Source organism: Aphelocoma coerulescens, chromosome 15 (assembly GCF_041296385.1).
Source record: "Aphelocoma coerulescens isolate FSJ_1873_10779 chromosome 15, UR_Acoe_1.0, whole genome shotgun sequence".
NCBI lineage: Eukaryota > Metazoa > Chordata > Aves > Passeriformes > Corvidae > Aphelocoma > Aphelocoma coerulescens.
Genome location: NC_091029.1, coordinates 3,890,418 through 3,903,409, shown reverse-complemented (window position 1 = coordinate 3,903,409; position 12,992 = coordinate 3,890,418). Strand labels below are relative to the sequence as shown.

The 12,992-nt window shown below is 54.3% G+C and overlaps 1 protein-coding gene across 3 annotated transcripts; it reads right to left on the bottom strand.

The window, feature by feature from the left end:
- Nucleotides 1-1,755: 1,755 nt before the first annotated feature.
- Nucleotides 1,756-12,974, bottom strand: ACAD10 (acyl-CoA dehydrogenase family member 10). 3 transcript variants are annotated; one of them, XM_069030502.1, is made up of 14 exons: nucleotides 12,884-12,974; nucleotides 12,069-12,290; nucleotides 11,435-11,583; nucleotides 10,685-10,879; nucleotides 9,369-9,527; nucleotides 8,907-9,066; nucleotides 8,389-8,530; nucleotides 8,038-8,106; nucleotides 7,124-7,305; nucleotides 6,426-6,576; nucleotides 5,367-5,512; nucleotides 4,671-4,844; nucleotides 3,892-4,241; nucleotides 1,756-2,149 (listed from the first exon to the last, which is right to left on the bottom strand). In XM_069030502.1, exons 2-14 carry the CDS (start codon nucleotides 12,223-12,225, stop codon nucleotides 2,072-2,074), a joined length of 2,112 nt encoding a protein of 703 aa, XP_068886603.1. In that variant the 5' UTR covers nucleotides 12,226-12,290; nucleotides 12,884-12,974; the 3' UTR covers nucleotides 1,756-2,071. The 3 variants fall into 3 exon arrangements, with proteins under 3 accessions (XP_068886603.1, XP_068886604.1, XP_068886605.1); XM_069030503.1 differs by lacking the exon at nucleotides 12,884-12,974 and adding an exon at nucleotides 12,550-12,877; XM_069030504.1 differs by lacking the exon at nucleotides 12,884-12,974 and adding an exon at nucleotides 12,563-12,877.
- Between the last annotated feature and the right edge of the window lie 18 nt (nucleotides 12,975-12,992).

The following is a 12,992-nucleotide window of genomic DNA, read 5'->3' as shown; positions in this document are numbered from 1 at the left end:
AGCCAGGGAAGTGCTTTCACAACAGGGAGCTTCTCGGTGAATGCAAATGAGAGGCTTTGTGAAATCGATCCCATCAACGGCTAAAGGGCTTCTTTTCTGGTTTGTTTTAGATGCATTGTGCAACTTCAGTGTATCCAAGTGCAGATTCACGTGCAGGCAACAGAGGAGCGCTCGGGTTATCATCACCATCGCTAAGGAAGCCACAGACCAAAAACACAAAGAGTTTTTAACCTCTAAAAAAAGACCTGGGGTATTACCCTGTGTAAGAGACTGCACCTCTGGCTTCTTCAGTGAGGGGTCTGTGAAGGGTGACAGGGATAGCTCTGGTTTATTAAAGGGGCCAGAAAAATTGTAGGATATGTGAGTCCAGGAATAATTTCACCCACTGTCCTGGACGACCCAGGTCACTGAAAGTCTTGCTGGAGGTTCCTGCATTTGCACTTTCCAGGCGTTTCTCTCGGGAGAGGGGAATATCAGCCGTTTGGTGCAGGGAGGAACAGCCCAGCCCAGCCCAGCCCAGAGAGGCAAAACGCCCGCCCGAGGTTATCCAGCAGGACACGGATTAGGCCGTGTGTTTCCTGGATCAGCTGAAAAGAAATCCTCTTGTGCTGGATCTCAGCCTCTCTCATCCTTGTCCACCCGCATCCCTTAAAGGGTGACGGATTCCCGGACAGTGGCTCCTGGGCAGCCCTTTCGGAGGTGGCACTCGCAAGAACCTCTTGTTCCGACCTGTTCTCCCTCCTGTCACAGCCCTGCGCGTGTTAAAGCACCTGTGGGAGATGCCAGACCGGTTTCACCTGCAGAGATGTGCCCGTGTCTCCCGGAGGGAGCGGCTCAGGGTACCACAGGGCACGTCACAGAGCTGAGCTCCAGCTCGGGGCTAAGCTCCCATGTGTGTCCTGTCTGTCTTCTGCTGATCCCGGTGTGGACAACGCATGACATTGAGCACTAGTCCTGTGTTGAATAAAGCTTTGCTTCTCTCGAGCAGCCCCTTCTCTCTCCTGGGGCTTGGAGACAGATCCAGCAGCACTAAAAACCTTCAGGGCAGACCCCTCGCTCAGCCCCCTGAGCCTGCCTAAAGGCGGTAGGAGGTGCAGGAGTCAGGTGCCTCCTGGGAAACCATCCCAAATGTCTGGGCTGGACAGATACAGGCTCAGCTCCCTCCCCCTTCCACAGCAGAGCCAAGTGCTTAAGGCTGAGGTGGAATTTCGCCCTGGAGCTTGGGAGAATCCAAGGCTCAGATTACCAGCTTCCCTACAGCCTCATGGTCCTTGTGCTGAGAGCCAGCATGGCCCCTCAGGGCTCTTTGTAGCACCCCTGTGCCCCTGAGGGCTGGGAGGTGGTGGCCACCCTGGGCAGATGGGCTGTGAGGCTGTGCCCATGCTGGAGGAGCTGGAGGATCCAAAGAACTGTGCCCATTACTTTAATATTGAATTAATACTACATATAAATTGCTCGTGCTCATAAAGTTACCATGGTTGTTCCCACAGTTCTCCCCTTGCTCTGGCTTCTGCGAAGCACTGAAAGCCCCCATTGGATCCAGTCTGCATCCTCCATGGTCCCCAAAGAGACCCCAGAGATCCACTGCACTCATGGGACCATGGAGTCCTCTCAGTTCCTCCCAGCTCCACGGGGCAGGCACTGCCTCAGCTCTGTAGTCTCCCCTGAATCCAGAGACCTCAAGTTCCTCCTACCACCAAAGACTCTTCCAGAATCTGCACGTTGCTGGAGGTTGTGCTGAAGGAGGAGAGACACGCTGGTCCATTCTCTTTATTCCCAAAACCAAGTCTTGCACCCCCAGCCAGATCATTCCCAACCAACTGTCCCTGCTGCAGGACTCACTTCCTGCAGCCTCATGATCCAAGGATGGATTTTGCCCTGTATTGAGCCAGGCAATAAAGGCACTAAGCACAGATAACGCCAAACACCACTGGAATTGAGAAGCTCACAGGCTGCAGCCTCTCCCATGCCAGAGTGGCTGGTTTGGGTCCCCATCCAAGGTTTCCTGGTGCTGTAGCTCCTGGCTCAGCTCTGGTGTGGAGAGTCCTGTCCTGTGAGCCCCCCAGGACCCTCAGCCAGACATGGAGCTCAGGTCTGAGGGAAGTGCTGGGCTGGGATCTGCACTGTGGAGATTTTCTGCTCCAGTGACCTGTGGGAGAGCGAGACCAGAGCCCATGTGGGCACACAAAGGGCTGCAGGACCAGGGCAGGATAGCAGCAATGTGCCAGTGCTTTTCCAAATGCCCTGGGGACCCTGTGCTGGGAAAACATCCACACTGGGGATCCCACAGCAGACAGGACAAATCACCCCTCATGCTCACAGGCCCCAAACTGCAGTGGCGTGGAGGAGGCCCCAGAAGGGAGGGGTCCCAGTGTTGCTGGTTTTGGGTCAGGGAAGGCTGAAGCCTCAGGAATCTGCTCACTTGTCTGCCCTCATCCATGGCCTGTGCAGCCATCAGAGCCACTGCCTTGGTCCTCGCACTCTCTGCCTGGGGGAGGAGGATGAGACACATCGATGGTGTGGTGCCCCAGGCACTGACCCCCTCTGACAGCCAGACGTGGCTCTGAAGGAGAAACTGAGCTTCCCTGTGCTCCTCTGGAGAGGATCTCCCTGTGAACTGCAGGGACAGGCAACCTTTGGGATCAGTGTGCGAAGTCTGCTGGCTCCTGGTGCAGAATGTGGCAGGATCAGCTGAGATCCTGCCCTGCTCGGCCAGGAATGCCTCAGCCAAGGGCATCTGGCTGCCAAGCTCCCAGGGATGAACCTCTCCCTGGCAGTGCCAGCTGGCACAGGGCAGCCTTGCCCTTGCCCTTGCCCAGCTCTGGAGCACTGTGGCAGTTCCCGGCTGGGAATACTTGGCTGTGTAACAGTTCTGTGTGTTATCTTGCTGTTGCAGGCAGCAAAACTTCTCCCCTGGCTTTCACAACACTTCCACAACAAAGGCTGACAGTGCAGGGATGATGCCAAGGGAAAGAGCAGTGGGATGGATGTGGAGGTGGCAGGGATGAGTGGGGTCTGTGGAGCCACACAAGCCCAAAGCATGGAGTAGAGAGAGTGTGGTAATCCCGATGTTTGGAGATTTGGCAGAGATGAATGTTTCGAGGAAGGGCAAGGAGATCTGCTCATCTCAGCACTTCCAAACTCCCCACAGCTGCTGCTTCCCTGCCCTTTCCACCTTCTCAGTGGATCAGCTGCCAAGTGCCCTGACAGGCTGGTGTTTGCTGGTTTCTGCCAGAGCACAAGGGAACACTTTGGAAGGGCACCTGGATATTTTTTTTTTGGCAGATAAAAGAGGTTAAGTAACGCACTAGAATTTGATAATATAATTAGAATAATTAAGAGTACAATCTTGGTAGCAACCCAAGGGTGGGGCTGTTTGCTTCCACTCACACTGTGAATGGAAGCTGGGGAGGTGCAAGCAGCTCCTGCCCCATCTGAGGGACCTCCCAAGGAAGCACCAGAGGGACACAGTGAAGGGAATTAACTCAGCCTTTCCCAGGGAGAGAAAGGAGTGACGTTTCCCTGGATAGGGAAAGGTAAGGAATGATCATTTCCTCCTGGACTGGCAGCTGTTGAAAATCCCAAGCCCAGCCAAACTCTGGGCACACCATCAGCACGGATGGCAGGACCTTGGGGGAGCAGCACCAGTGACCACAGCTGGGCTGGTGTTAATCTGCTCCTCTTGGAAGGAAGTGCCAGCCTCCAAAATCACTGTTTCCCAGGATATGAACTCTGCTACAGCCATAGGAACCCAGCCCTCTGCCTCCGAGCCACTGGACTCCAGGAGTGCCAAATGTCTGACGTGATCAGGGGAGCCAGGACACCTGGAGGCCCCAATCCCAACCCTGGGGCAGGTGCAGCAAAGCAGCTTCAGGACAGAAGATATCTCACCTGCAGTTCTGGCAGAGAACATGGAGTCCTTCTGGAATGGGAACTCGGAAAGTCCAACTGGATGCCCGTATTTTCCAGCTTGCAGCAAAGACCCTGGGCCATCCCCAACAGGCTGTTGGGAGTGACCAGGGGGACTTTGGGCACAGGGGCTGCCCCAGGCCATGCCCAGGTGCTGTAACTCCTGCTCAGGAACGGCCCTCGCCCAGCCCAGGTGCTGGAATGTCGTGCGAGCAGCTTTGTGGGGGGGAGGTTCTCAAACACACGGAATCCTTCTTTTATGGCAAAATCCCAAGCCAGCTCAGCCACAAACTCTGCATCCTTGGGGCTGCTGTCACCTGGAGCTGGCCTCCCTGGGTACAAGAGAACAGCACACTTGTTTGGAAGCTTTGGTGTTATGCACTCACACCCCAAACAGCACCACGTGCCCTCATCTGGGCCAGCCCAGCAGGACTCGGGGAAACTCCTCTCTAAGGGTGTGAAAATAACGTCTAATTTAATTCTGATAAAGGCTCCAAGGCCACACCTGATGTGTGCAGCCAAAGAGCACCAAGAGCTCTCACCAGCTCCCTGCGAGTCTCTTGGCAAGGCTGGTGCTGAATTGGAAGGTCTGAGAGCTCCATCTGTAGGACACAGCTCTGGGCTCCCAACTTTGGCCTCTGCTCCGTTCTCCCAGGAAAGAAAGGACCCCACAGCACAAACTCCAGGCCTGTGCTGGAGCAGGGAGGCAGCTCTGTGCCTATGGCTGTGCAGGGCACAGCTGGCCTGGCTGGGCTCCTCACCTGCCAGGGAGCCACGGAGACGTCCCTGCAGCATCACAGCCAAGCGGAAAAAGGCAAAGGCCAGGTAGAAATTCCAGTTCTCTGGGTGCTTCACTCCCATGTGGCAACAGTACATCTGGGAATACTCCTCTGCCGTTGGAATTCCCAGGTGCCCCAAGTCACACTTGCTCAAGCCTGGAAGATGGGAAGAGGTAACAGTGAGTCAGCTGACAGAGAGCAGCTCAGAGCTCCCTAGGGATGGTGTGAGCCTAGTGGCACAGACAGGCACTTCCATGGAGACACCTGCACCCTTCCAGGACCTGCACAGCTGCCGTGCTGTGCTGGCCCCATATGGAACTCTGGTTGGCAGCAGCCTGTGCCCCAAAATGTACACAGGGCAGTTCTCCTGATCAGGGTGAAACTGTGACTGACAGAGATCCCTCCTAAATGATGGAACCTCTCCATTTAACTCTATATTTTTCTTCTTAACAAGTGTATAACTTAGTGCACAAACCACTCCTGATCTGCTTCACAACCTTCCCACCCAAAAGAGCTGCCCAGCTTCCCAGCTGGACTGAGAGGGAGAATCATGCAAACGTAGAGCCCTTTCCAGCTGCACTGAGCCCCACTGCCAGCTGAGCTGCTTGGGCAGGAGCTGATCTGTTCTGAACTCTGGTTCCTTTGCTTGTGCCAAAGGTAACTGTGCCCCCTCTGTACCTCTGTGAGCACTAAAGTGGGCTGGCAGGAAGAAGCTCATACAGCTATTCGCCAAATCACACATAGGATCTCCTAGAGTGGCAAACTTCCAGCCCAGCACAGCAAGGACTTCTGGCCTGTCTGGATGAAAGACCAGGTGGTCCATCCTGTATCAGAGAGAAAAAGAGATCAGAAAAGTCTCCAGGAGGGAAAAATCCCAGGGCTCAGCAGCAGTAGGTGCTTTCAGTGCTCTTCACTCTCTTCAAAAATTCCTGAGTCCTTTGGAAGGCAGCACAAGTGAAACATTAATTTCTGCAAGCAGAGGATGGAGGTTACTCAATACTGAACTCCGTGGTTAATAATGGACTAAACTGTGCTTTGGAGAATGAAACCAAGTTAGTCAGAGCCTCAGATCGGTGGCAGATGCTACTGGACAGGGTAACCAGAAGATGAAGCAGGCAAGTCACTGTGCAGGGGATCTCCTGGTCATTTCAAAGGCACAGAGCTCCTGCCATGTGCTGTAGATTATGCACAGCCCTCACCAGTGTGAGCCCATGAGAGGGCAAGGAGCCCCCTGGGGAACAACCAGAGCAGCCAGCCATCCTGCCAGGGTGCAGAGAGCTCCTGCAACCTCGGGGAAGGAGCCTTGGTCCAGACCTGGCACTGCAGCCCCACAGCCCTGGCAGGATCCAGCTGAGCTCTGGCAGCACAGAAGCACCACAGCATCCCTCCCCTCTGTCCCAGGCACCCCACTCCTGCAGGACTTCACCTGGAATACTGGCAGGTTTTGCCACCCAAACCCCTTCAGCACCAAATACCATTGGCAAGAAGCACCAGGGCTGATTCCCGAGTACTGCAGGAAGAGCTGATGATCCTCCAGTGTTAGACCAGCATTTGCAGCCACTGGGTGAAGAAACTCAATCTCAGTCCCTGGGGGATGCTGACCCTGACCCTGATCCAAAATCCAGCTTTTGGACTGTTTGAAGCTGCTGCCCCAGCCCAGTCAGCACCTTTTGGAGTTTGTGGATCATTTCACACTCAGTCCTTCTCTCCTGCCTGGGATGTGCTCCAGGGCAGTACCTGAAATCACCATGCACCACTGTTGTCTTCTGGGAGTCAGGAAAATGCAGAGGCAGCCACTGGATGAGCCTCTCCATCGCTGGGATAACATGAGTTTCCACAGCTCGATACTGCTTTGTCCAGGTCTCAACCTGCTGCTGGATGTAATTTCCTGGAACAGAGGAATGGAGGCTCCCAGGGAAAGGCACAAAGAAAGGCTTCAAAAGGGACACAGAAAAAGTCAAACAGCCAAGTAGATCTCAGACCAGAACCCTGAGTTAAGCCCCAAGAATTTAATGGCAGTTTCCAGGGGTCTCATACATTCTTAACTGAGCACTGGATTTAATACTCAGGTGGAAATAATCCAATCCTGGACAAAAATGTAACTTCTCCACCAGCTCCAGGAAGCTGAGCTATCTCTGCAGAGGGGCTGGAGGGGATCCTTGGGGAGGTTTGGTCAGAGATGGCAACAAAGAAGTTACTCCTGCACCCACAGTGGGCAGAGATGGCAACAAACATGGCAGGAAGCTCTGGGAGCTAGGAGAGCTCTGGGAACTCACTGGATATAAAGAGCTCTCCACACTCTCCCACCACACCTGGGCATTCAGACTCTGAACTGCTCATCTTCCCTTTCCTCCCTGCCCCCAGTTTGGTCCATCCTGCCTATCCCTTGAAATGCTGACACACAGGAGAAGAAAGGATCCTGAGCCTCCTCTCACCATGCTCCCTGAGGTCCTGCAGCTTGGCTGCTCCGAGGTCCAGGCTGTGGATCCTGGCCAGGACATGTGCCATGGCACCGTAGCAGGCCCGGCGCTGGCGCGGCGACACCGCGGGCAGGGCCACGGCGTGGTGGATGTGGCCAGCACAGTGCTCCAGCAGGTAGAAAGGTGTGCCAAGGATGCTGGGGAAGCAAATTGGGACCAGTGGGGCTGAGGTCAATCCTGCTTCTACCCTCCCAAATCTCACCTGCACCTTGAATGTGCCCTCCAGGCCTCACCTGCATGGGCAGGTGAAGAGCAGCCCCAGCAGCACTTGGAGCCCAGCTCAGGCTTTCTGGTGGCACATGGCTGTGGCATGGTCAGCCCTGGTCCCTCCAGCCGCAGGAAGCTGAGCTTGGAGCCAGGCTCCAGCAGCAGCTGTTTCCCTGCTCCCTGCAGTGGGTGTGAGCTGGGCTGTCGGGCTCCTCACAAACACCAGGAGCAGTGGACACACATCGAGCTGCAGTGCAGAGGCCGATTCCTGCAGCCAGCAGAGATCTGAGCCAGCTGCAGGCCTGAGGGGTGTCCTGTCACAGATTTGCTGCTGTCACTGCTGTCTGAGGTCTGGCAGTTGGAAAAATCCCCTCTTTATTGCAAAGCTGGGCACTCTGAGTCAATGGGAAGCCCTACAATATTGCTTTACAGCTGCTTTTCAAAGAGAGTATTTGGATTAATTACTAAAATAGGACACACCTAAACCAAGCCAAATAAAAGTAATCCTGTCCTTTGAACTTCTAGAGGCTCCTCCAGCCCCACACTGCACAAACGCTCATTAGACCAGTGCACTTTGTGAGCTCTGGCTCCTTCTTCTCTCCCCTCTGCATCTTTGGGGGAATCTGGCTGCAGTTATCAAGCACAGAGTGAAAGCAGATTACCTTCTGTCCTCACAGAGAGCAAGCACAGGGGGCACAGGAACACCAGCTGCAGAGAGAGCCTTCAGAACCCTGCCAGGGAGAGAGGCACAAGGGAATCAGCCCTGGAACTGCAGTGTTGGAGGCAGACACACCATATCAGAGTCCTGGGCTCAGTTTTAAATACACTAAAATAACGCGGCTGGGGGAGGTAAAAGGAGCACACCCCCATCTTCCCATGGCCCAGAGCCCCCAGACCTATCCCACACTCTGGAAAACAAGGGGAGGTCATAAATGATCCTCCCCACGTGTCCTGCTGCTCTGGTGTTGAGGGAGCTCCTCTGGCACAGCAAACTGCAGCAGCACCCCTCTCACCTGTATTCCCTTGGGACAGAAGGGCCTGAGGGGCCATCGGGAGGCTCCTCCTCCTTCTTCAGCACCAGCAAACGACCTCCAAACTTCACCAAATAGCTCCGGGTGGACTCTCCGTGGTCGAACTGCCGTAACTCCAGTGGGGCTGGGAGTTGGGAGCAGAGGGTCAGCACTTCCCCAGGTTTTCCAACCCCTTCCTGCACTTGGGGCTGAGATCTCACCCTATGTCCCAAACCCCTGGGGAACATGGCAGTAGCTCACAGATGTCTCACAGGACAGGAATATTTCTGGAATCTCTTGGCAACTTGTGCTCAACCCCTCCCATATGAGGAAGTCCTAAAATGTTGTTTCTCATTTCTGGGGAAGTGATGGATCACTGGAACTGGAATGGCTGTGCTGTTTGCTTGGAGATTAGGAGCCTTTCCTTAATATTATTTTTCAATCCATATGTCATATGGAAAAAGCCAATGGCTCCAGAAAATCCAGGCTTTCTGATGGAAGGGCCAAACCCCCTGCAGTACCTGTTGGATGGGCACCAAGAACATCTTCAAGGTACTTCTGCAGACGATCCTTTGGGATTTCCATGCCTGGTCTCACTGAACGAGTATAGGGAACAAACCCTCGCAAAGGAAACCCCAGATGGGTTTCCAGCTCTTTGAGTGCTGCTTCTGGATCATCAACCTGAAACCAGGAGGGAGAGAGTAGCACTGGGTGACAGCTAGAAGACAAAATTTCCTGGGAAAGAGAGAGACTTCCCTGAGGTTAAACCGGGTTTGGAGCCACGAATGAAACAGCCCAGAGCAGTCTTTGCCAGTAATCCCTGTTTTAACCCCACCACATCCTGCAGGGACAAGCACAGGCTGGAACAAAAGGTTTGGCAAGAGTCAGCCACTGCCACTGGAAAATCCTGAGCTGTTCAAACCAAACAGTTTCTGGACACCAAATCCATCCCCAAATCCCACCCTGGCTGTGTCACTTTGTACCTTCACTGTTTTCATGCCAAGCTGGGCTGCTGCCTTCAGGTTCTGGCTGCTGCTGTCCAGCAGGATGGATTCCTGGGGCTGGACACCCAGGCGCTCCAAGCACAGCTTGTAGATCCCAGGATTTGGCCTGGGCATCCCTTCCTGATGTGATTCAACCACCTACAGCAACAACAGATGGATTATGCATGAGCCTGCTGTGCCCACAAACATCTGGGCAGCGCTGGAAATGGAGATGGGAGGGTGGGAAAGAGACTGGTTTAATTAACGTGAGAAATAAAGGACATGGAGCTGGATGGGGACTGTGTGGGTGCCAACTGCCTCGGCTGTGGCTCCTCAGCTCGAATCAGCCAAACAGGATAAGCCAGTCCTTGGATGGGAGATATCCAACGAGATGTCCCAATGTGGGAGACTCACTGGTCAATTGCTCAGTGCTGTCCAAGGGAGCCTCGGATGGCAGCACCTTCCAAAGGCTCTGGAAAAGCAGTGTCCTGACCACTGCACCCACCAAAGCCACCTCCAGAGCAGCTGTGTTGACCATAACCATCCACCAAAATTTGGATCAAAAAAGCTTTGACTCAGTGTCTGAACACTCCCACTGCTCTCACAAGCATGAACAATCCAAGCAGCCATTCCCCTGCTCTGGTAACATTGCAGGAATAGGAATCTATAGGATGGATATCAAGCCACCACTAATGGAAATCCACATCCAGTTCTTTTTCCCCCATTAATGGCTGTGACACGGCTGTTGCTCCTGTTCCAGGAGCACCACACACCAGAGAGGCCGTGGGTATTGGAGCCTTGAGGTTCATGGCTCATCTGTGTCATCTCTGCAAAGGTGAAGGGTGTTGGGAAAGGAGACTCTGCTGGGAGAGGGGTCCTTGCTCCTCACCTCACACAGGTCAGCATGTTGGGGTAGTGGTTTTTTTGGAGTATAGGGGGTGCTTGGCAATTCTTTGAAGAGTCCTTACTATTTTAAAGCTTTTTTGTTTGTTTTTTAAAGCAGGCAGGGCACTGAATAATAACATTTATTTCTTGTCTGGTGTTCCAGCTTCCAAGCCCTTTATCTCCATCGCTGCCCGTGCCTCTTACACAGAGACTCGTGGCTGTGTGGGCACTTTGCAGTGCATTTGCAAATGTCACTCAGCCCCTCTCCAAGTGCCTAGCAGGAATTATGTCACGAGATGTTTTCCCAGGCTGTTCCACTGATGTCAACCAAACTGTGCTGCTGCTCATCTGGTACCTGCATTTAAAGAATTTCGGCTGCTGCTTTTACAGGTGGAGGAACAGAGCCCCATTTGGGATCCACTCAGACTTACCACATCAAAGTGCTGTTGGTCCGGGGGCAGAAACCTCTCTCCATCGCCCAGGCACAAATTGTGGCTCAGCAGAGCTGTCTTAAGCCCTTCTGCCCGGATACACTGAGCTGCTTCAGCCATTATGGGGAGCTGTTTTATCATCTCATTTCGGATTAAATCCCAGAGAAAAGAGTCCACTGGAACACGGACATTTGCCTGAGGAACACAGAAACCCCAAGAATGATAATGGGCCAGATAATGGAGTGAAAATAAGAGTGGTTGGGTAGGCAGGGTTGCCTGATCATCTTATCTTGCTGTCCTGCTTCCTCTGGCAGCAGAAGGCAGGCAGGGAATCTCCCAGCTAAACTGCTTTGCCCAAATAAACAAATGTTCTCACATCCCTAATTCTATGGCAGAGATAAAGGGCTGATTTTGGGAAAGAGAAATCACTGGGACTGTGCCTGCCATGGGATCAAGGCAGGTTAGAGACAAACACTGACAGACCAGCAGGCAGGAAAGGAATCTGCATTTTAGACTGAACTGTTTAAAAAGGACTTTATTCCAGTAGGAAATTAAGGCAAATTCATCTGCCTGCCCTGCCCAGGTGCCAGGATAATGGTGCAAATCTGCCCTGTTCAGACAGCAGTGCTTCCTAGATGGAAAATCCAGACCCTTCAACCAAAGGATTTCTTTTTAAAGCTCCTCTTTCCTCACTGGACCTGTTTCCACGCAGTCAGGAAGCACAAGGAGAGCAGGGGGGAGTTGGCTTACAATCTCAAAGCACTGCTGTCCCAACTCCTGCAGAAACTCCACAGCTGTCAGCTCTCCTCTGGAATACTTGAGAGAGAGGTTGTTCTCCCCTCCAGACACTGCAGCTTGCTGGATGGTGCCGGCTGGAATACAGCTCCGGGCCTCCCAGTCTGCACGGAGAACAGTAGGGAAGACAGGAAAGAGCATCAGCAGGACTGGGAAATCAGCTTGGAATCCCTCTGAGGTCTGATGTGCTGGCCTGGGGTGATTGATCCAGCCCAGAGGGAAGAGTCTGGGCATTCCAGGAACTGCAGCACCTCATCCCTGTGTTCAGTGTGGAGAGTTCCTAAACTCTGGTGACCTGTGACTAGATCAAGAGAATGCCTGGAGCTGCGCCAGGGCTCAGTTAGGTTGGAGATCAGGGAAAGATTCTTCTCCCAGAGGGTGCTGGGCACTGCCCAGGCTCCCCAGGGAATGGGCACGGCCCCGAGGCTGCCAGAGCTCCAGGAGCGTTTGGCCAGCGCTGCCAGGGATGCCCAGGGTGGGACTGTTGGGGTGTCTGTGCAGGGCCAGGGGCTGGATTGATGATCCATGTGGGTCCCTCCCAGCTCAGGACATTCTGTGATTCTGTGGGATCAGGAATGAGAATACACACCTGCGGCTGTCCTGTGAGGGGCTGGGAGCAGCACCCCGCTCTCCTCAAAGATCACAGCTTTGTAAGAGAACCCTCTGGATCGCTGCTGGGTCAGCAGGAGCTGCCGGATCCCGGCACAGAGAAGGTTCTGGGCACGGGCAGCGCTCCTCAGGTACATGCTGGGAACCACAGGAAGGGCCAGGGAAACTCACACCTCAACCAAGGAGAGAGGCTGGAACACAACTGCAGAATTACAGGGGAAAACGTTTATTTATGCACACAGAATCATGGAATGGTTAATGTTGGAGAAGATCTCCAAGATCATCAAGTCCAACCTCCCTGGATCCACCAAACCCTATGGCTAAGTGCCACTTCTGCTCAGGGATGGGGACTCCACCTTGGGCAGCCACTGAAGTGTCCCACACAAAGCAGGGAGCCCCGAAAGGGGTTTTACCCAGGGTCCAAATCCCTTCATTAGTGTTGGGGATCACTCATCACTAACACACACTAATTACTGATCATAATCGGTGATCGGAGCCACGTGGGGTCAGGCTCTGCTCCCACGGAACAAGGGACACAACGAAAGGAAATCTTTGCCAGGGGAGGTTCAGGTCGGACATCAGGAGGAATTCCTTCATGGAAAGGGATGACAGCCAGGGGCTGCCCAGGGAGCTGGAGGTGTCCAAGGAAGGGCCGGACGCGGCGCTGGGCGCTCTGGGCTGGGTGACACGGCGGGGATGGCTCGGGGCTGGACTCGGTGCTGCCGGGGCTCTTTCCCCTCAGGGCCCCCGGGGTCTCCGGCTGGGAGGCGGCTCCCCGCTCTCGCGAGAACGTACCTCCAACTCTCGCGAGAAGCAGCGGCCGCCCCTCGCAGCCCCCCGCGCGCTACCGCAGCCGCCACCGCCGCGCCGCCTGCTACGTCACCGCGCCGTGACGTCACGGGGT